The 24,219-nt window shown below is 41.4% G+C and overlaps 1 protein-coding gene across 1 annotated transcript in view; it reads left to right on the top strand.

Moving 5' to 3' along the window:
* Positions 1–7,809: 7,809 nt before the first annotated feature.
* Positions 7,810–24,219, top strand: part of trpa1b (transient receptor potential cation channel, subfamily A, member 1b) — a gene marked incomplete at both ends in the record, with an annotated part of 32,813 nt that continues 16,403 nt past the window's right edge. The window contains 9 exons of the mRNA XM_080793318.1: positions 7,810–7,893; positions 9,163–9,325; positions 9,783–9,958; positions 11,903–12,010; positions 12,535–12,643; positions 13,303–13,448; positions 14,654–14,790; positions 22,236–22,284; positions 24,096–24,195. Of these exons, the coding sequence (XP_080649444.1) occupies positions 7,810–7,893; positions 9,163–9,325; positions 9,783–9,958; positions 11,903–12,010; positions 12,535–12,643; positions 13,303–13,448; positions 14,654–14,790; positions 22,236–22,284; positions 24,096–24,195 (1,072 nt within the window). The remainder of the gene's footprint in view (positions 7,894–9,162; positions 9,326–9,782; positions 9,959–11,902; positions 12,011–12,534; positions 12,644–13,302; positions 13,449–14,653; positions 14,791–22,235; positions 22,285–24,095; positions 24,196–24,219) is intronic.

Raw genomic sequence — 24,219 nt, 5'->3', positions numbered from 1 at the left:
TTTTTGACTGCAGGACCTACAGTAAGCGAAGCGGTTGCACCCCTGTACCCGTACTGGCTCTAATGGAAACGTGTCAACGAAAACACCATCACAGGACGTCACAGGTTCCAGGTTTATGCAAGGTTGTGGGTTGTGTGGCCTCTGTAGTCAAAAAGAGCTATTGGACAGGTGCTGTCAGGCGTCATCGTCGTTACCACATTGCTATACTGAATATACTGTGTGGGTCCTCCAGAGGAAAACATTAAAATCATGTTTTCATTACACTGCCATCACACACACACACACACACAGGTACCACAGAACCACAGAATCCATCCATCCATCCATTTCCCTATTCTTGGTCTGTCACACCCATCCATTTCCCTATTCTTGGTCTGTCTGTATGCATGGCACGAGGTACTGCCCTCGTTGGCTGAACAAATAACACAGCTAATAATATTGTGTATTTGTCTAATTATTATTATTATTACACACACGCACGCACGCACACACACACACACATGCACGCAAGGCAACTCTACAAGCTTATTTCTCTCTGTGACATTGGCACACAGCTTGGTATAAAATAGGAAAATATTCGCTGATGAGTGATGACTCAGCACTCCTGGTTTCGGGCGAGGACAACATGCAAGTTGAGGAAGCTATCAGTTCTGAACTTCTAAAAAAAGTTTATCAAGAATGATTATTGGGCAAATTTTCCTCTTTAGTCAATGAAAGTGCTCTCAGGACTCTTGCCGGAGCACTCCTTCAATGGCACTTTGACTATGCTTGCACCTCTTGGTTCTCCAACATACCAATGTCACTAAAGAGTAAAGACTAAGCTTCAGACCTCCAAAAACAAACTGATTCGACTACTTCTCTCACACTGAGTAATAGTCGTCTATGGGTTATAATAAGGCATGCAAACCTCGCACCTTTGGTATGCAAATTCGGGGGGGCGCGCCATTTTGAAGGTGATAAGTCACTATAACTGGCCAACGGATAGGCATATATATATAGCAGAACAACAACAGTGCATCAATGTATTAAGCCAACAATGTTACGAGCAAGCTTCAAAAACATTTGAATTTTTTTTCAGACCTCCAGTTCTAGGAAACACAGAATGGGGGGGACTTTTTTGTACAAATTCTCCATCCATCCATTGTCAATGGCATTTAATGTTTGTGTTCAGACTAGGAGGGGCTAGCACCCCTTAAAAATGACCCCTGTAAAAGTTAAAAGTCACCCAAACAAAAATCATATTAAAAACATTCACATTAAATGTAAAATGTAATGTTACTACATCAGATACTAAAATGTATCTGGTGTAGTAGCCTGTGGGTGAAAGTTTATTAGCAGCTGCTATAGAGGGTATAGTGTGCATGCATAAAGTGAGTGGCAAATCGCATAAAGTGAGTTTAGTGTAATTTAACGTTGTTTAATGCAATCAGATAGGACTTTTCTGTTTGGCTGTCAAGTCCAGAAAGTAGTTTTTTGCCCCTCAGTAGGCATTCTCGCATAACTTCCAGGTATAATTAAGGACCAGCATGACCAGCAAGCCAAGCACGACAGTTGAAGATGTAGCCTACCTTAGACTATCGGCAACAATGAGCAAACAATCTGCAATTCTTATTCCCTTGATTATGCCTGTGTAATGCTTACATAATCCTTAGTTAATGATATGCCTTATCTGATAATCCTGCCTGATAGAGTATACGCCTTCTCTTAATACCAACCCCATTTTCCCCCCTCTGAGGAATATTCATTAATCCCTTTCATCAATAGGAGGTCTGGGAGGTCACTGTCATTCCGTCTCGTCACGAGAATCATTCACTGAGAAAATGCAGCAGAAGGAGCCTCATTCTAAACAAAGAGTGGAAGGGACATCTTTCTGTTGGCTGGATAAATGATAGACGGCAGGTGGTTAGCTATAGCTTTCTCCCCTTGCTCTGCTGATCATGTGACAGGAAGTAATTAGGATGTTTAGCCCATTCTGACCGGGCACCCATTTTGGTGTTGGCATCATGTTATGCTTTAGCTATTGAAAAATAGCAGATCTACAAGCTCATATCGCGCCACCGAGTGGCGCGATACGAGCTTGTAGGTCTGCTATTTTTGAAAAATTCAAAGAACGACTGACATTTTTAGAATCTGATCTCAGGTCAGAATGGGTTAATCAGACCAGTGTGTGTCCCGTGGAAACCTCGTATGAATCTGATCTCAGGTCAGAATGGGTTAGAAGCAGTGGCAGTGTGGCACCGTGATTTCCATTAGCTTCCCGCTGAAGAATGCACAACAGCAGTATAGCAGCTCACCTGGGAGAGCACGTACCTTTTCAGAGTTCGCAAAAATCACACCGTATAGAATCACACACCGTGTGAAGTGAGGGGCGCTAATATATTAACCCATTCTGACCTGAGATCAGATTCATACGAGGTTTCCACTGGACACACACTGGTCTGATGAACCCATTCTGACCTGAGATCAGATTCTAAAAATGTCAGTCGTTCTTCGAATTTTTCAAAAATAGCAGACCTACAAGCTCGTATCGCGCCACTCGGTGGCGCGATATGAGCTTGTAGATCTGCTATTTTTCAATAGGTAAAGCATAACATGATGCTAACACCAAAATGGGTGCCCGGTCAGAATGGGTTAAATGATGATAATGGTGATGTAAAACAAACGGTGACAGAAACGTATTATTACTATTATTACCCTGACATACATTCCCATCACTCGATCGCATTGCACCCATCACAGTACCTTTTACTAACCCAAGATATCATCAATAGATAGATAGATAGATAGATAGATAGATAGATAGATAGATAGATAGATAGATAGATAGATAGATAGATAGATAGATAGATAGATAGATAGATATCATAGATAGATAGATAGATAGATAGATACTGTAGATAGATAGATAGATAGATAGATAGATAGATAGATAGATAGATAGATAGATAGATAGATAGATAGATAGATAGATAGATAGATAGATAGATAGACAGATAGATAGATAGATAGATAGATAGATAGATAGATCTAGATAGACTTTATTGATCCCGAAGGGGAAAAAAAGTTTTGTCCAACAGCTCCAGTGTAAAAACATACATACAGAATAAAAAAGAGCATGATGAACATATAAAATACATTATTCTATTTATCATAGAAAGCAGTAGAAAAAGGCAATAGCAATAGGTTAAAAAAAAAAGTAGTTAAAAAGTACACAAAAAAAGCAAAGCAAATACATCAACTGACCAACCCCCTCCCTCCTCGTCTCCCCCCACGGCCCTCATTGATTCATTACATAGTCTAATGGCCCTTGGGCTAAAGGAGTTCTTAAGTCTATCTGTGCTGCATGTCTGAGATAAAAACCTGTTACTGAATTTGCTCTTCTGAGAATAAAGTGCTGTGTGCAGTGGGTGACTAACATCATCCAGGATGGCTAGTGTCTTGGCCAGAGTCCTTTTCTCTGCCAATAAGGGCACATTACAGTATTTATTTTCCCAGACTTAATACAATAAGGTATGTTTTACGTGTAACTCATGTTGACACCCGTGTGAAGTGAGGGGCGCTAACATATTAGCGCGTCCTCAATAAATAAGAAGAGAGCCTATAAAAGGACCAAGTGAGTGCTGGTGATCTTTTCTAAAACACTGACGTCAGCCTCACCTGAAAAGCATGGTAGGCGGCGTAGGCCAGGGCAGGGTCGTCATCTCCCATAAGGGACTTGTAGGAGGCGGAGCTGAATTGATCCATACTGAGGTTGATCGTTTCACTCACTGGATGCAATCACTGGAAGCACAGGGAAATATATATATATTATTATATATTATATATATATAATACTGCGCGTACATGACATGTAAGGCCCAAAATGGGCGGAGCCCAACACTTTTCCAACCCAGAAGAAGGGGTGAAAAGGGAGTATGCGCTGGATGAGCAACTCAATGTGTTGAAGTGGATGGGAGGGGAAATTCCGTGCCGTCTCTATTATTTATAACTCTCGCGTGTTGTCTCCTCTGCGTCATCAGTGCCCATACCATACCCTAGGGTTGGCAAAATGGCCTTTCTGTGTGTTTCCATGTTCTCCCCGTGTCCCCTAGGGTAGGTATACCCTCAAAAAAAAACATGCAGTAATCTGGACTCTAAAACTGCCTCCCCCTGGCCAGCTGGTTGGAATTGGAACTGGTTGGAATAACATGTTCCTTTCATGCGCTATGTCCATTGTCCAACCAGGGAAACTGGCTTGGACTCCTCATGCATGGAAGGAAGCATGAGGTCAGTCTGGCAGAGTACATCTAACATGAGTAGGACATTCTTGTCTGCTTCCTTCCCCACAATGTCGTTTTGTAGATTTAAAAGTCACACCCATGTGAAGTGAGTGGTGCTTTTTATCATGATGTCAATGTATGATGATGACGATATATTGACCCACAGTAACCACAGTAATAGTGCAGACTAATAGACTAATGCTACAGTACACATGTTGGAGCGGTTAGCTCCAACAGGAAGTAATTTGAATGTTTGTTGGATATTATGTTCCCTTTGATTTATTTGCCTTTGCCTTATCACATTATCACATGGGCTTGTCTGTGATAGTGTCACTCACGGGAGAGCCCAGTGTTCAAAAGGGGCAGGGTTTTGCTGCCTCCACACCATGTAGGAGACGTAATGCATTTTCTCCATTTAAACCATTTCTTGCACTGAGAAGAGGAGCACTCCCAGACTGCTGCACACAGGGCCGGATGCAAAGACATCAACAGATCTACTACAGTAGGTACAGTACAAGATTGAAGTTTAGTTAACTTTCTCTTTTCAGCGTCATCTCTGTGATTCTATGTCAAAACTGTAAAGATGGATCAGCTATTCTAAATGAAAGACATGGTAGAAAACTGGAGGAAACAGGTGGTGTGTGTATTATAATCGGTAGCAAGTAAAATGGTGTTGCAACAAACTCCCAGAGAATGTTCTGAGAATGTCAGAATAACTTACTAGTTAACAAACTGTTTGTATTCACTTTAATATTTCAACATGCATTAACATAATTGTATAATCTTTGATGCCACATTTAATTAAAAGACACTTGTTTAATTGCAGTGTTTATATTAAAGAACCAATATATTAATATAAACCTGATTACTTGATAATAAAAAAGTAATTAGTTTGGGCATTTACCTTATGGAAATAAACATCTGTCCCAAGGGAGCCAACATGATGCTAATTTACTAAGTCTAAATCATGGTAATCAGTCTGTTTAGTGAGGCTACTGTAGAGACAAGTGCATATCTGCCAGATGTTCTTGTTGTAATTGCTTGGAAAATGTCTTGTCCAATTCTTCATTGTTACTGTATATCATGACATCTTGTACACTTTTACAAATGGCACTCATTAGTGAAACTGATAGTCACCAAGCACTGCGGCTCCTTGGAAATGAGCGGAAGGACAGTGCCAGTAGTACAATTGGTAATTGGTTTAATTCAGTTATGCTTTACTGGATGTGATTGTACACAGCACAATGGAATTATTAATTCATAAATTAGTTAATTAATTGATTAATTAATTACAAATGAGACATGAGGTTTATTAATACAACTATTTATAAAATGTGCACATGCTTATTGTTTTTATAATAAATAATACCTTGGATGGAAATGTTTTATAGAAAAAAGGCCAAAGAAATCATAGCAGACAACTCCCATCCTGCACATTACCTCTTCAATCTCCTCCCATCAGGCAGGAGATATAGAAGTATCAAGAGCTCAACATCTCGCTTCAGAGATAGCCTCAGTAGCCATTAGACACCTGAACTTGACTCATTAGGCACAGTTGGGCTGATGGATGTATTGAATGTAGCAATATGCATATAGCACTTTAAAAAACGTGAATGTAATCCCTATGCTGCTGGTTTTTGTATTGTATTGTCTTTCTTGTTTTTGTATCTATGGTTGTCTGTATATGTTGAGTATGAACCAAGACAAATTCCTATCAACTTGTTGACATGGCAATAAATTATTGAATCTGAATCTGAATCTAGAATCACAGAAAACTAATAATAAAATACATATTAACAAATGTGTCCTTTTAATAATAATAATAATAATAATAATAATAATAATAATACAACTTTATTTATATAGCACTTTTTTAAACAAAGTACTTTGAACAATCAGACATCAATAACAACAGAATACACCACTGATGCAAAAGAAAAAACTTTAGAAAATGCTAAATAACAAACACAGATAAGAATCAGGGAGATGCAAAGGCTATTCTATAAATATGGGTCTTCAGGAGGGTTTTAAAATGTGTTAGAGACTGGGTTAGCCTCAGTTCATCTGAGGTAAGGCTGTAGTATCCAGGACTGCAAACTAAAATACCTCAGGTCTCTACATTTAAACACTTAGGAATAAATATGTCCATTATAAATATGAACATATTACGAAGGGTTAATTTAATATCCAGTATGCTTCCACTACCTCCCCGTTACAGATACAGGGCCTCACTACAAAATGTATTTAGAAGGGGAACGACTGGCAGTTTGGAAAGTGGAATGCTAAATGCCATACACATACAGCAATGTTTTAAAACATGTCATTGTGCAACCCCTTGGTCTTTCCATCTTTAAGCCCTAGTGCAAAATCAGCTCAGAACCACAGTCAAAGATCCCACTACTTTTCCCCGTTGTTTCGGCTAATTCCCTTTCCCACAGTGGATCTGTTTCCGTTTGATTCCAACGTCCAAAAACAAGTCGTAAGTCTTAGGAATAAACAAATAATAAAGCCTGGTTAAAACTGGTTATTATCATGCTCTATCTTGATTCACCAGTCAAACCAATGTCAAGTCACTGCAAATCTGCAGAGTGCAGAGTTAAATTGACTGCGGTGGTGACCACAGCCACCAAGGTTATAATGATTATTGATCCCTTTTCTAGAAAAGAGACATTCTGCTCACAATAAAGGAGCCCTAGAGGGAAAAGGCATTGGTAGGACTCGCATTCAACTGCATTGATGTATGCATTATAGGGGCTGCCGTCAGCTTTCCTTGCATGCAAAGGTATACACAGTAAATGAATAATGTGTGAACAACGCAGAAAATATAATTTCCACAAAATTACCACCATCCATACAGGTCATCCATAGGCCTACATACTGTAATAGGCCTACTCACCTGTTGCTTTGACTTGGGAAATAAATCTGTGGGGACATCTATCAACCGAGACATGGTAAACATGATATGAGCTGCACCCAAACAACAGCGGTACTGCATGGGATCAGAGGTGACTTCATACAGTAAAGTTACACGGTCTCTTTTCAATCCCAGCCACCCCAGGCCTTTACCAAGGACAACATAGAGAGTCCAGCAAGCTGCCCCCCAGCTGTGGAGAAGTTAATTGCTTTCCTCACCAGAAGGAATTGAACCTCCAAATGCTCAGAGGAATTGAATGCCCTCTCTTGGTGACAACAAAGTCATGTGTGCCCCTTGCTTCTGCTGGTGAGATGGGCCTCTGGGTGTAAGTCGCTACCTGCTCTCACAATCGGCAATGTCCTTTTTACAGGTAAAGCTAGACTCATGTACTTGAACTACAGTATTTTTGCTTGTGTTGTGCAGTTGTATACACACACACACACACACACACACACACACACGCACACACACACACACACACACACACACACACACACACACACACACACACACTGCATATACGGTATATACATACTGTATGCACCCTCCATGTGATTGTTTTAAAAAAATCAGGCCGTCTCCATTTCCCTGTGCTTCCAGTGATTGCATCCAGTGAGTGAACCGATCAACCTCAGTATGGATCACTTCAGCTCCGCCAGCAAGTCCCTTATGGGAGATGACGACCCTGCCCTGGCCTACGCCGCCTACCATGCTTTTCAGGTGAGGCTGACGTCACCAGCACTCACTTGGTCCTTTTATAGGCTCTCTTCTTATTTATTGAGGACACCCAGCAGCAGATTGATTGCTCACTAACGTTTGGGCCTACAGCCTTCCTCAGTGCGTGCTGGCGATCTTTTCAAGGATACTGTTTCTGCCAGAACCGTGCACTCCATACACGTGAACTGTGAACATCAATGGTGTTTAGCAAAAACCATTGCAAACAATATAGAAAGAAACAGAATTGTTAATATGACCACATTTATATCCATAACATAATGTCTCATTCTCTTCCAGAATAGATACAGTATCCTGTGTTTTTATAAATGTAAAGGAAGTGGGCATGAGGGGTGCAGAAAGTGTCAATTAGGGATGCTTGATGTGAATAACCAATAATGAAGATAAAAATCTGCCAATATCAATCTTTTACTGTTTCTGCCTATAGTCAGCTTCCTTGGTTGTGATCTGAGAGCAGATATATACTGCCTGAGGCTTTAATTAAAGCCTCGATCTAGCCAGCAGGGGGATTCAAGTAGAGCACTCAGTGAGTGGTCTATTTGTTCTAGCCTGATGGCAGATAAAGAATTAAGATCAAAAGAGTCACTCCCACCAGGTGTTAAAGTACCCACAGAGTATGAAAGACAAACAGAGAAAATTAAAATATGACAGAATATTAGCAGAGAGGGTATAAAAACAATGCAGACAAACAGAAACAATCTATAACAAAAAACACAGAAAGGCAGAGTGGTAAAAAAAAAAGGAGTGAGAATGAAAGAGTTAGTTTTGTTAGGGGTTAGAATAGTATAAGAGCGAAAAGAACAGAGTGTGTTTCTCTACCTGTGTGTATGTATAAAGTTTAAACAGCTGTGGAGCTGTTTTTCTCCTTGTCTCTGCAACCGTGAGTGACGGTGACCGTGAGTGAGTAGATGGGAGAGCCCCTATGTGTATGTCCTTGTTGATGTACAGTAGTCAAGTTGATTGTTATATTTGTTGACATGTTTTATGCATTGTTTTGTCTGTGTTGTGCCCGAGGACACCCTCAAAAAAACAAGATGATGCATCTCAAGGGGCTTTATGTCCTCCAAAGAAATGTCAAATAAATAAATAACTTATCCTGAACATTAACATAGTGTGAACAGAGTAAACCCATCAATATCCAATACTGATACAGATAGCAATCCTAAATGGCAGGATCTGTTAACTCTTTTGTGAAGTTTACGGTATACATTACTATATATCTTTGCATCAGTAATATGCATTATTCTATTCAAGTTGGCTGAGAGCGGGGATCTGCCGACGCTGGAGAGCGTGGTGAGGAAGAACCCAGAGGTCCTGAGTGAGAGGGATGACGCCGGAGGCAGTCTGCTTCATCATGCAGCCGCAGGAGGTCATGTCACCGTCATTCAATTCATCACCGCTGTCAGCGACTCGGAGGGTGAGCACACCTCAGTCATCAATCATAGCAGGAGTCTCGCTCAGGTATAAAGACCTGCTGTACCGCTGTCTGTGGGGTGAGCTGTTGTGTGTGCATCACAGAAAGAAATGTAGAGGTTTGAAACGCTGGATTTGTATTTTATAGCAGCAGATAAAAGGCTGTAGTGCATACATCACAGAAAGAAATGTAGAGGTTTGAACGACTGGATTTGTATTTTATTTTATAGCAGCAGATAAAAGGCTGTAGTGCATACCGATATTTTTTAGGTAAAGGCGTTCCTCAATGACAAAGGCCTTTGGCTGTGTGTGCGCGTGCGTGTGTGTGTGTGTGTGTGTGTGTGTGTGTGTGTGTGTGTGTGCATGTGTGTGTGTTCTCTCGAGTTGCGCGCGCTATATTCATGCATTGTGTGCATGGGTTATCAACGAGTACAGTATATACTATACATCTCCTTCCCCAGAGATGAACAGCTGTGATGAGCATGGCAGTGTGCCCCTGCACTGGGCAGTGGAGAGGAACCAAGCCGAGAGCTGCAGAGCTCTTCTGGACCTCGGGGCCGACCCCAACATCCTCAACATGGCCTGCATGTCCCCTTTGCACTTGGCTGTCAGCCACGGACACAACAACTTGGTGGAGGTCAGGAACCCGCAAGGAAATTAACCTCAGTGGCTGCATGTGCATCTACAGTCCATGTTGTTTTGGGGGGGTTTTTGGGCTCGAAACAGCCACTTACAAGAAATGCAATGTAAGGAATATAAGCAAACTGCAAATTAAATGAAAAAGTTTAAATAAAAGAGAATTGACTGCAGAATTATGCTGCGGCATAAAAAATAATCAATCCACCTAGCCAATTATAGAATTCCCTGAAAAGTTTCAATCCAAATGTTTACATTTACTACATGATATAAATAAATCAATAAATAACGTATTCATATTGCCGTGGCATGTGTAAAAGACCTCTACCCATATGGGGCAATGGTATATGTGATGATGTACAGTGCCGTAGTTGTTCTCTGCTATATCTGCACCTGACTTTGACCAGTCACAGAGTGCTCACAGTGGGGATACATTAGTCCTTCCCTACCATGGCCCTCCAGCAGTCTCCAGTCAAGGTTTTTTTATTTGACTGTTAGCCAAACAACAGCTTGGCAGAGGAGAGGTGATCCTCACTTAACACCCACGACAAAGGGCAAGATGTCCTGAGCTGCCCTGACCAATCAAACTTGATCGAATACTTTATTAACAGTTTGCAAAAGGTCTGCTAAGAGGATTTAAAACCCAAGAAAGCCTATTGGCTTGTTTCCATTGTGGTCCTTCATATCCAATTCATTCAAATCATACAAAGTTGGGGAAATGTTTAGTTAAAGGCACCAAATATTTGTTAGATTTATTTAAGACTCCATCATTGAAAAAATTGCTATGTGACAGCCTACAGAGATAGCTATCCCTATAGGCATGATCATCTTGCCCGGAATGAAAAAAAGAAAGCCTATTGGCTTGTTTCCATTGTGGTCCTTCATATCCAATTCATCAGAATTTGATCAGAAACAGCATCAGAATTGTCTTCTTTAAAGACAAACCTCTCTCTCAAAAGATTATATAAAAAAATGCTAGCTGCAAGCAGAGATTAGACGGGACCAAGCAATAAGTCCTTTTAGGCTGCTCAACAGTGCCACTTTAGGTCACCCAGTGGTATCGCAGCTGTTCGTACGACAGACAGACAGACAGACAGACACACAGACGAGGCATGAGTTATGCCTGTTCAAAGTGCCTGTTATCGCTGTTTGCAGCGATATTTTTTGTACATATTTTCACGTACAAACTATAGATTGTGTGTAGAACATTTCACGTAAATTGCTCAAAAATTCTGGCAGAAAATCAGGTTTAAAGGGGAATTCCACTCATTTGCAACATTTTACTGTCATTAATACACCTTACAAGCTGTTGTGTGGAAATAATAAAAAAAAAGTCCCCCCATTCTGTGTTTCCTAGAACTGGAGGTCTGAAAACAATCCTTAACATGGTGAAGTACATATCTTGATGTCAAACGGTTCATGAGCTACTGTATGCCTGTTCAAATTTTGCATTTTCAATTGAGTGCTATAGCGCCACCCTTTGGCCAATGGTCGAGGGCTTCATGTCCTCACTGTTTGGCATAGCCCTCTACCATATTGCCAAGTTTCACGAAAACCGACTGCACGGTTCAGCCAGAACTGCTATTTTTGGCGGAAGGAGAAGAAGAAAATGAATCTGTTATAATGATGAAGTTGAGGGTATGAAGCTATACAAAAATAGACTTATGTCAGGAAAATAAAGTAGATAAAGCAGCCATCAACATCAACTGCATTCTAGAGCATTGGCTCCATATCAGCCAACTGAGTTGCATACTTAAACACGACTCAACCTTCTGCGAGGAGAGTCCTTGGTCTGTAGCCCCCATGGCACTTGGCTGTACTCCACTTACACACCCAGCTCCAGCCTGGTACAGGTGGAAGGCTGCATGCACCAAGGACGTAATGAGTGGCAAGGACTGAATGTACGTAGCTCTCTGTAAAATTATTTATCACTTGTCCCCTACAGCTGCTGCTTTCCTGCAGTTCTATGAACTCCAACTTGGAAGGAGACCTTGGGAACACTCCCACGATGCTCGCCTGCTCCATCAATAACTGTGAGGCTCTCAAAATTTTGGTATGTATCAGGGCCCTCACGCGTAGATCCATTAACCTGCTCCATCAATAACTGTGGGGTTGTCAGCATGTTGGCATGCATCAGGGCCCTCACACGTACAGTAGATCCATTTACCTGCTCCCTCAATAACTGTGGGGTTCTCAACACGTTGGCATGCATCAGGGCCCTCACATCATGTAGATGCATTTAGCCGATCCGTCAATAAATGTGAGGCTGTCAACATGTTAGTATGTATCAGGGCCCTCGCATGTAGATCCATTCAGTTTTTACAGTCCATCTGCGCTGGTACGATATACTGTCCATCTGTTCCACCCGCCTCTCTTAGCTACAAAAAAACTACAGTGGAAATTAAACTTTTATTTTAATTGAATTGTGTCTATGGGCAGCAATGGCCAATGGGCCCATCGATTAATGGCCCACCAGACTGTGCTGTAAACTGATGGATGCTGTGTTGCAGCTTAAGCGCTATTAAAGTTTGACTTGTTTCTGTCTCTCTCTCTCTGTCTCTCCATCTGTCTCTTCAGTTGAAGCATGGAGCACGGCTGTGCCGACAGAACAAGCTGGGCCATTTTGCTATTCATGCAGCTGCCTTTGCCGGTGCAAAGCAAGCCATGGAAGTGATCCTAAAAGCTGGTACTGAGATGATAGTGACTTTTTAACCCTAAAGCGTTTTAACCCATGCTTGCAGCTTTGTCATATGCTGTGTGAACACGTGACTTAAACATAACACAGTGTGAATGCAATAATAGTGCCGATTGTGTTGATTATTTTATTGTGTTGTGTTTTTATTGTGATATGGATCTCCCTTGGGTCTGAAATAAAGATTTAATTGAATTGAATTGAATTGCTGATTGTGATTTTCAATCACAGCTTTTCGTGTGACCTGAAAGAACATTGCACGCCCTTTAAACGCTTACGTCAAGGGAGATCAATTCATTGTTATGAATAGAAGAGTGTTGTTTTTGCAGGAGAGATGTTACGCTAAACAGACCTCACAGTACCGACATGTTGTTTACCCACTGTGGGAGGTCTGCTGGTGAATCATACAAAGTTGGGGAAATGTTTAGTTAAAGGCACCAAATATTTGTTAGATTTATTTAAGACTCCATCATTGAAAAAATAGCTATGTGACAGCCTACAGAGATAGCTATCCCTATAGGCATGATCATCTTGCCCGGAATGAAAATAGTATCTTAGTAGCTTTGCATGTACCAGTACTACTGATCAACATTCATAAGGACAATTTGCATTGTTCATAACAAAGAAGCTATTTATCCATTTTCTCCTGGCAGGAGAGAAACTTGGCACATCAACTGAAGTCCACATCAACTACCTGGACAAGTCCAGCTGCAGTCCCCTTCATCTGGCTGTACGGGGAGGAAACATCGATACCATCCGCTTCTGTATTGCTATGGGGGCCAACATCGACCAGCTACAGGTACCTTCCTCACAAAAGTCAAATTGAATCTATAGGATTCACACAGTGTTATGTGCACTGCACACTCCTATAATATTTAATAAATAAAGATAGGGAAAATGAATGAATGAATGTTCTGGTTTCGTCAAACATTGCAGCAGCAATAATAGTAACTAAAGAGAGTGTGGTTGCCTTAGATCTTGATGTCACCGTATATTGTCCAATCATATGAGGGGGGAAAAGAGTATCCTGTGGAATTATAGGCAGGGGGGGTAATCGTCGTCTAATCAGAGGATAAGATTGCCTATTGGAAATCACACTAATAACTAGAAAATGTGCTCTTCGGAGCACATGTCTCCGCCGGGTCAGGTAGCTTATTGTGGGCCAGCAAAGTTCGGAATTTAGATGTTGTTAATCTTAGCCAATGGAAGATAAAAAATAAATCTGACATATCTGTGTTGTTCACATGACTTAAGTTATTAGTACCTGATGATTATTCCATCAACACATGCTTGCTAGAATCATCCGGCTGCACCTGTAAAGCATAATTTGCTGGGTGAATACAATCTCACTCATTGTGTGTCAGGCTCATCGCGCCCATCTGAGAGCTCATGTTTTACTCTGGGCTGGATGTGATTTCTACACAGTAGTCATGACTCATGACTGTAGTAATAGATTGAGATGGTTAAATGGATAAAAATGACCTCCACTTACATTGTGGAGCTGAGTGAAGCAATCACTGAGCTATTCCTGCCAGTGCTAGTTATCTCATGTTACATTTCTGACCCATCTCCACTGCAGAGATGACTTGGGAGACAGTGCTCAGCCTCTCATGTTACACAGGATGTGTCTGTCTGTCTGTCTGTCTGTCTGTCTGTCTGTGCGTGCGTGCGTGGCATTTTTGTGGACGAAGTTCACCGTCCTTTAATTAGTAACACCCAGCGCCCAGGACGAAGCTTTATCAAAAAGAGGTTATTGATATCACAACCGATCGCATCAATCCTGCACAATCTGGGAGCGCCTGTTGCGCAACATTTGATGTTGCGTAACAGTGGGACGTCATCGATGTCAGGCGCTATGATTTAATGGATTAAATAACCCTGGGCAATTGGAGTGTTAAGACAAGTTTATGCTCTGTTGCATGACAGTGTCGCATTGAAAAAGGTTGTGTGATGAAGTATGGATAAGGCTTTAAATGACCTTGTTTGTTATTATTTGATATCCAGGTTGACAGGTCCACAGCCCTTCATTTCGCCTGTACCCAGGGTGCAACAGAGGCAGTTCAACTGATGCTGTCCTCCTACAGCCCATTAGAAGACATCATCAACATACGCGATGGGGCTTGTCAGACTCCACTGCATAGGTTGGCTATTCATCCATAAATTCCTCCCATCGTCCGTCCTTGTATAAGTTATTTCTTTCATAAATTCTTTGAGTCAGGAACTATATGCATTCATTCACACATAATGTATATACATCACCCTACTGTATCTTCCATTATCAGTCCTTCAATAACTGCCGCTGACTGCTGACAGAAGTACAGAACTTGTAATAATGACTGTAAATGTACGTTAGCCTTTGGACATTATTTTTGTGGTTATGTGGAGTCCCAGAGTATCGGTTGTTAGCACTTATTCAATAACACATTACAGTACACTTATCCACAGTCTCCCACTGTCATTAAGGCTGCCCTTGGCTCTTCACAATGGGTTTACTTTGGGGGTTTAGTGACAAATCCTTGGTCATTAGCTCCACTGTAGCTCTCGCTGTGCGGACCTTAGTCAATACACCCACCTAATATCAACATCATAACACCCGCATAAAAGAGAATTACTAAATTATGCTGTAAAACCCTGGGGCTGGACTAGGTGACTGCTTTTAATTTGCAGTGATAATAAAGGTACACGTATATAGAGGCGTATATTTTCTGTTCAGTTTTCAAAATATATTCCCTTCAAAAGCTGTGAGCACAAATATTCTGACGCACGTGGTATCCGTTGTAACACTTTAGTGAAGTAAAGGCAAAAAATACAAGTGGTACAAAATGTCTCAATAAAGTTACATGGTGAGATAACATGAGAGTGGTTACTGTGGTAGAAATAATATGTGCTCTCTCTACTGCAACTTCACAGCTTCTGACAAGCTCAAACAGGAGGACAGGAGGGTAACTTAGACATCAAAGAAAAGGAGCACCAATCACAAGCATTCAATCAAGACTGACCAATCTAAGCAAGGCAGTAAAAAGAGTTCTCTGCTGCACTAATTAAGTGATCACACTGTTGCATAGAAAGGCAATCAACATCAAAGCAATTAAGGTCATCATGACATGACCTCATAAAGTGGCTCTTACATTATCCGCCCCTAATTGGTTACGCAATACTTAAGCAATTATCAAATTCACAAAAAATACTAAGAGCCAGGTAACATAAATCTAATAAGCATGCAATAAACAATTCTATTCTAATACTCATTTGTCTTCGTCTTCACACTGCTTCTTGCAGCAAGCACAGCTTCTGTATCGGCCTCTCCAGCGTGCTGGTTTTCGTTTGCAGCTTCACTTTGCGCACCGTTCCGCTGGAGTCAGGTATGGTTTGGATAATTCTTCCCATTGTCCAGGTGTTTCGTGGGGCTGAATTGTCAACCACGAGCACTACATCTCCAGTCATGAAGTTTCTTTTCAGCTTTGTCCACTTCTGAGGGATCCAAAGTCTTTGTCTCAGCGGCGACAACATGTAGTTGCGTCCGCAATGTCCAATTCTTTCGTGAACATCTTGCAAGATGAGAGTGGCAACTCTGGAGTGCTTTGAGATGATCGCTGGATGCTTTGCCTCCTCTGGCAGAGCGGATCTGTTCAGCCGTCCTCCAACTCTCAACATGCCATCTTGTAAAGTGGGGTCCAGCTTGTACAACGGACTGTTTCCTTTGATTGACAGATTACTGCAGAGAGCCTTCAGCTCTTCAGGAAAGCTTTGACCTTGACTGTATCGGATGATTTCTGCTTCTGCATCTATCAACTGTTCCAAGGTAAGTGTTCTCTTTTCCAAAGTAGATTTGTACTTTTCCATGTGCTGTTCGATAAGCACCTTCTGTTTCTCTGGATCCTTTTCCAACTGAAGTATTGAGCTTTGTAACTCTTTTCTTTCAGAGTCAGGCTTTTCTTCAGCTGTGATAGTATTCACTGTGACGTTCTTGACCTCTGGGTCGTTTTGCAGGTTTTGAGTCACGTTGTCTGGTCTCTGTGGCCATTCACTTTCTGGCTGCAACAGAAACTGTGGCCCGTTCAACCATGTTTCACTTTCCATCAAGCTCTTGGCGTTCATTCCTAAGCCTTTGTAGTCATCAGGAAACACTGCATTCCTTCTCAGTTTGTTCTTCAAGCTAGTAGCTCGCTGTTCTGCCACACAGTGGTTGTTTGGCATTTTAGCTTCTTTGTTCCTCAGCGGAAGTCCAACACAGTAATGTCCATCCACACATTCTGTGGTCTCTTGCACTGACAGCATAAACTTTTTGTCTTCCTGAGACATCTCTTCCTTGTCATCATAATGACGTTCTGGAAAGTCTTTGTAATACTGCTGCACCAATAACTGTTCTACTTCCAACACTGAGATACGGTTGATGTTGTAGTGATCTGTCGTATTTTTGGAATGTTCGTTTTTGTTCTTTGCAGGTCCACACACCATCCAGCCAAGTACAGTCTTAACAGCATAGGGTCCTTCTTCTCGACTATTAATTATGTGCCACGGCTCCATTGCCTTTGAATTGTCGGCTCCTATGAGAAGGCCCACATCTGCGTCAATGTGTGGTAGGCATACTTCATTCAGGTAAGGCCATTTTCGCAGGTGATGTTGACTGGGTATGTTCTCTTTCTGAACCGGGATGCTATCGTGTGTGTAGACTTTAGGTAACTGAAGAAACGTACTCTCCTCCAAACCACACACCTCCAGGTCAGAAATCTTGTAACTGTTAACCAGCTTCGGTCCATCTGGTTTATCTTGGCCCATTGTGCTCAATAGGATCTGAGTCAGATTTCCTTTTAAGTCCAGCTTCTTTCTGAGCTCCTCTGTGCAGAACGTCGCTGTACTGCCAGGGTCCATAAAAGCGTATGTGTTTACAGACCTTCCACTGCTACGGGACTTGACTTTCACTGGCACAATTGATAGCATACAATTGGTCTCTCCGCCCCCGGTGTAGCCAACTATTTCTTGTGGAACAGATCTTTGAGTGCCTGTGATGTCTTCGCTCAAAGTGCTGTCATTACTTGTTGACACATTTGTTTTAATGGCTTCCTTCTCTTGATGAAGAATGTCTGGGTGTCTACCTGAGCACTGTTTGCATTCCATCCTCTTCATGCAAGTTTTACTGAGGTGCCCTTGCGTTAAACATCCAAAACAAAGGCCTCTTGTCTTTACGAATTCAACACGATCTTCGTGTGCTAGCCCTTTAATTTGTCTGCATGATTCCAATGTGTGATTCTCCTGACAGAAAATACATGGGGTCTCGAAGGCGTTGGCTGCTTTAGTTGGATTAGTATGCTTAACTGTTGCATCTGGCTTTTTCTGTTCTACAGACACATTGGTAGCAAAGCTGCTTCTATTTGCTCCACTATTGTCAGGTTTTCCCCTTTCCTGGCTTTTCGCTGCTGTAGATGTGCGACTGTCTTGGAGGTCTCCAAAGAGTGGATCCATTGCTACTTTAGCTTGACGCTCAATGTAGTTTACAAGATCAGCAAATTTTGCTCTGTGTCCTCTTCTTTCCATGACTTGGAATGCTGTGTCACGCCATCTTTCCCTCATTTTGTATGGCAATTTGGATACCAACATCCTCATATTTGTGGGATTATCCATTTCCTCCATAAATGCCACATCTTCCATTGTGTTACGACAGCCAGTCAGGAATATAGCATACGTGTTCAGTGCTTTTCCATCTTCGGATTTTATTTGTGGCCAATTCAGAGCTTTGTCAATGTAAGCACTAGCAATCATCAACTCATCTCCGTAATGTCTCTCAAGCAGTCGTTTTGCTTCCTTGAATCCTCTGTGCGGTGGCATGTGTTCGCAACTACGCACAAGGTCTTGTGGTTCTCCTGCAGTGTACTGTTGCAAGTAATATAACTTGTCCTGGTCATCATCAGTTCTCTGTTCAATTGCTTGTTTGAAAGCTCTGATAAACGATCTATATGTAAGTGGATTACCTTTAAACACTGCAATCTCTTTAACTGGAAGCTGGGCCATGGACTGCTGCTTAACTAGCAGTTCAGTGATTGCATTCTGCTTCTCCATTACATGAAGAATGCCATCATTTCTTCTATCAAGCTGTTGCCTGTCATTGATGTCTGTGTGCCTTGGCCTCACATGTTGTGTCTCTGTAACTTGTGGTAACTTGGTTGTGACCTTGCTTCTAGTTACAGCTGTGTTAGTGATTGGATGGCTTATTGTCTCTTTTTTTATTCGAGCTTTGCTTGACACATGTGAGCGATCATACATTTTATTTTCTTCCTTTGCTTGGGCTCTTCCTGCCACATGTGAGTGGACATAACTGTTCATGCCATCCCTTTCTTCATACTGACTCAGTACTCTCACTTCAGCTCTTTGTTCAGCGATCTCTGTATACAAGTTCAGCTTGTCTAGCTGGGCTTTCAGACGTGCTACGTCCAATTCCAGCTTCTGTTTCTCCTCTAAAGCTGAGGCACGTTCAACCAATGCAGCTAGCTTTGCTTCTTTAGCAGCTCGAACTGATGACCGAGTGGATATGACAGATGTGCGTTCACTCCGTTCAGCAACTGAAACCTTTGAATAAACTTGCGATGCACTATCATCAGGTCTTATATCATCCTCCACTTCCTCATCAAGTGCTGGATGCTCCTGATCTGACTCGCTTACATGCAAAGCATCCATCCATTGCCTAGCTGTGTCTTTAAACTGAGTTATATTCAGCATCTTAGGTTCAAACCAGTTTCTTATATCAGCATCTCTTTCTTCCTCAGGCAGAATATCTCCTATCTGCCTAGTGAGCTCTTCAAACTCAGCAACAAGAGTATTGACATCAAAGTTCACAATGCTTTGCACTGTGTGCAGATTGGCCGTATCACTCATCAGACTTTCAACTTCCTTCGTTTTTGTGGTTATTTGGGCTAATTTTCCTCTTCTATCTCCAATAAGCCTATGCAGTTTATCCTCCAAAGCTTTCTCAGTTGGTTTACTCATTCTTTTAGATTCCATTTCCATGTCATATTTCTCTTTGTCTTCAGCCATCTTGTCAGAAAAACAGTGCGTAAATTGTATGCAAAAGAATAAAAAGTATTTACTTCTTCTCTTCAGACAACATGCATAACAATTTCTGAACACGCAGAGTCTTCAATAGCCACTTGTTTTACACAGAGAAATGAATAAAGTCACTGGGTAGCTTGGGTCAATTAACCTCAGAGGCTGTAGGATTTAACAGCTGAGAATCTGTTCTTTTCTTCTTTACCTTTGAAGTTGTTTTCCATCCAAATGAGTGTCATTGTTCCACTGAGTTGTGTTGAAGAATTCCTCCCAACGATATCCAAAAATTGGCTGGTAATTATCCTGGAATCCAACAATGTCCATAATGTCCTTAAATCTTCAGGCGATCCAAAGAGCGATTATTTCTACTAAATATAGAGGCGTATATTTTCTGTTCAGTTTTCAAAATATATTCCCTTCAAAAGCTGTGAGCACAAATATTCTGACGCACGTGGTATCCGTTGTAACACTTTAGTGAAGTAAAGGCAAAAAATACAAGTGGTACAAAATGTCTCAATAAAGTTACATGGTGAGATAACATGAGAGTGGTTACTGTGGTAGAAATAATATGTGCTCTCTCTACTGCAACTTCACAGCTTCTGACAAGCTCAAACAGGAGGACAGGAGGGTAACTTAGACATCAAAGAAAAGGAGCACCAATCACAAGCATTCAATCAAGACTGACCAATCTAAGCAAGGCAGTAAAAAGAGTTCTCTGCTGCACTAATTAAGTGATCACACTGTTGCATAGAAAGGCAATCAACATCAAAGCAATTAAGGTCATCATGACATGACCTCATAAAGTGGCTCTTACAACGTATATATCCTCTCCACCCTACATCATCCTGTATTGGCAGAGAGGAATGGAAATATGTGATCATACAAGGAATTGGGAAATTGATCTTGATTTAATTTTTACATCTACATTCAAACTCTATAGTCCTACTAGACCCCAGGAAATTACATCTGGCCACAAAGGATAACGGGATCTATTGAATGTGAAGGCGGATCGAGGTGACAAACTGACGATTGAGCCTGACACTAGTATGGGAGCCCCCTAGTTATTACATCCTCCTTCACATTCAATAGATCCCGTGATCAGTAGTAGGACTATAGAAAAAATCACACCTGTGAGGAACAGGAACACGCCATTTGTGCCGGACGGTTCTGGCGAGCCGCCCGCATCCAAAACAGTCGAGAAATGACAGAGCTATACCACGTGGGGGTCCCCGGAAATCCAGACCCCAGGAACGTGCCCAGAGAGCCAGCCCGGTCCGGCGAGCCGCCCCACGTCCGAAATGGTTGAGAAATGACAGAGTTACCGTGTGGGGGTCCCCAGGGGGTCCCTCTACTGTACTCTATTGTACTGTCACTGTACTGTACTGTCACACCCAAAATCACGTAATGGCTGCTAAAAACTCAGCTTCCCATCATGCACCTGTGCACAGTGTGAAGCTCAACAGAGCCACTTTGTCACCTGTTGGTACCCTAAACATACATAGTGTACATACAGACAGACATTGCTGGGCATTGGAGTGGCTGCACCCTATGGTTGCACCACTCAAAAGAATGATAAAGAAATAGCCGTAAAATGTAAAAAATCGCTAAAACAAAAGAAAGCAATCTTTTACTTTCAACCTAAAAACTAAAGTTGTCCTTTAAGAATAGCAATTGGAAATAAAACATGTTTCCATGGTTTGCAGCTGCTCTTTTGTTATGACTGGACTGAGCTAAAACAATGTATGGTTTTTTGCTTGGATAATAAAACACCCCACGTTTCATCATGACAAACTTCAAAACATTAGTTAAAAAAGGTAATTTGATTTGTCAAATCTTACGTGGAATCTTACTCTTTCTCACAGCATCAATTAAGGTTTATGTAGGCGATAGTTAAAACCCATGCTCCCTCGATCTTTCCCTTAGTCATATACTACACCCTTACTGTTCCAGCTTTCATAGAGTTAGGATTTTGCATGGTTGACTGTGGTTAGGCTATTTCTGGGTAATCAGCTCTTGGAAGACGTACGTCACGTATACCCCTCAAGTCCTCAACCATGGAAATTGCCCTTTCCACCCCTTAAGTCTCTCTCCGAATGAGAAATGTCATTGCAATAGCAATAATTAATTCATGAAAGTCAAAGCATAGAATCAAACCGTTTTGCTTGTGTCCAGTATACGTATTACAGCATGTCATGCTTTGGCTATTAAAACAATATATTACAATTTTTATTTTTATCAAGAACAATGTCTTCTATTATAGCAGAAATAGAAAGCCACCGTTCTACTAGCTTGGATTCCCCATCGCTGATGTCAATGGTAGGCACGTTTCTGAAATGTGCACGGCACTCCTCTGAGACACAGACGGAGTAGACAAAAATGGTACCATATTATAATGAGCATTACTGCGGACAATTATATGAAGATAGGTTTAAAATGGGTGAAGTCGTCCTTTAATACACAATGTGTTACATCCAACTCTGGCTGTATACCACAGAAGAACAATGAAGACAAGCTGCTTTACAACAGATTGTGTTTACTTCTCCAGGGCTGCTATCTTTGACCATGCTGAATTGGCAGAGAACCTAATTTCTATGGTAAATATAACACACACACGCGCACACACACACACACACACACACACACACACACACACACACACACACACACACACACACACACACACACACACACACACACACGTTAAAGGTGAGACAAAGTAAAATTTGGTGCACAGACTAATGCAAATGAATTGTGGGCATGACAAGTCATTGTACACATGAAGAGGATGTCAAATTGTCTCCTGTACAGTAATTAAGGTTTTGCACCACACATAACATTCACTGTTGTCGGTCAGACACCTCTCATCTCCATATTTTAACTCGTTATGTTTTTTTTCCGTTCTCTACTCTACTCTACTACAGTGTCACGCAAAAAGTTGCGATGCAATTTTTTACTTGTTTTTATCCTGAAAAGTAACAGTTTTGGACATGCTGGCATGCTTCTGGAGAGTGACTTGTTGAAGACTTGTCTGAGAGAAACTAAATAGGTCTCAGAGAAAATAAAATCACACTTGTGTGAAGTTAGGGGCTCTCTTACCATCCTACAGTGTACATATCATCATACATCACATTCCATGCTCAGCCAATCAAATCATCACAAAATTCATTCCGGCCAAACACTTTTGGCGTCTTCACTTTTCTGCCATCACTTTTATTTTATTTTATTTATCTTCAATATACTTATATCAAATCATCGCTATGGGATGATCAGCCAATCACAAGCCAATGTTTGTGTTTACACAAACCTGGAAAGCTAGGCATAAAGCTCAAGAAATGAATTTCTTCACACAACAGTAGTCATATTGCACCATTTCTCAGTCAACAGAGACAGCATCGAGCTTACAGCCACAACGTCGTCATTAGGCTACGCACACAGACAATGTTTTGATGCACCAAGGAGATTCCTAAGGTTGTTCTGATATCCTGAACATAATGATATAAAGTCACACAAGACCAGAGGAATATCTTACTAAACTCTTACTGTAGTAGCTTAATAAGGTTCTAATTGAGACCCTTTGTTTCTAAAGCCTTTTTTGAGAGTGTGCAGACTCAGAGCTGTCCATTTGATTAATTTTCTTGCATTTCTCAGTCCACCATTTCTGCTTTTGGGCAATATACCATCATACTCCATGCACATGAGACTTGAACATACAGTAAACAATCTCATTGTTATTCGACTGGCTGCTGTCTCATACACAAAGGACGAGTAGTGCACTGCACTAGCCTACAGCACCTACAGAGCCAAAGAATGTTGATAATGATATTCATATGATCAAAATTCAGGAAGCAAACTACAGTATAGGACGACAGCCGTCTCTCTAACAGCTTCAACCGGAGGTATTTAGTAGTTGCCAACTGAATTGCAGTCTTCTCCCTTGTGTACAACACAGTAGAAACTCTGTTATGCACAGGTCCAAAGCCTATAATCATGTGTTTAGCTGCCTGTAAAACAAAATTAAATGTTTAAAATAATCTTAACTAATAATTTGAATAGTGACCAAAAGCAAGGACACAAAAGTGAGGACAGAAAAGTGAGGACGACAGCATAAAGGGAACTGCAGTCATTGCAAGTGAATGGAAGGTCTGCCATAATGGGTTTGCCACATGAGCCAATGTAAGTGGCAGAGAGAACTCATCAGACATTGCACAACACTCTTCCTCATAACGAGAATCTATGCAGGAATGGTGCTTCTTCTTATTCTTCTATTAGTATTCGTCAGAAATCTTAATTGCTGGACGGATCACAGGTGCTACTAATGTAATTGTATCTTCAGAGAGCAAGGCATGTTGAGTAACTGGAAGAGCTTGACTGAATCTCCATATTTATGTACGTATTCCTTGTTTAGGGTGGAGACATTAACAGCATTGATTGTAAGGGCCACTGTCCCCTTCTGCTGGCTACTAACTGTGGTTCGTGGAAAACTGTTGCACTGTTACTATCAAAAGGTAAGCTTACAGTACAGTATTACA

The sequence above is a fragment of the Protomyctophum bolini genome (assembly GCF_963924005.1).
Source record: "Protomyctophum bolini genome assembly, chromosome: 21".
Taxonomy (NCBI): Eukaryota; Metazoa; Chordata; class Actinopteri; order Myctophiformes; family Myctophidae; genus Protomyctophum; species Protomyctophum bolini.
Note: the sequence above shows the minus strand (reverse complement) of the source record. Positions and strands in the feature narration are given on the sequence as shown.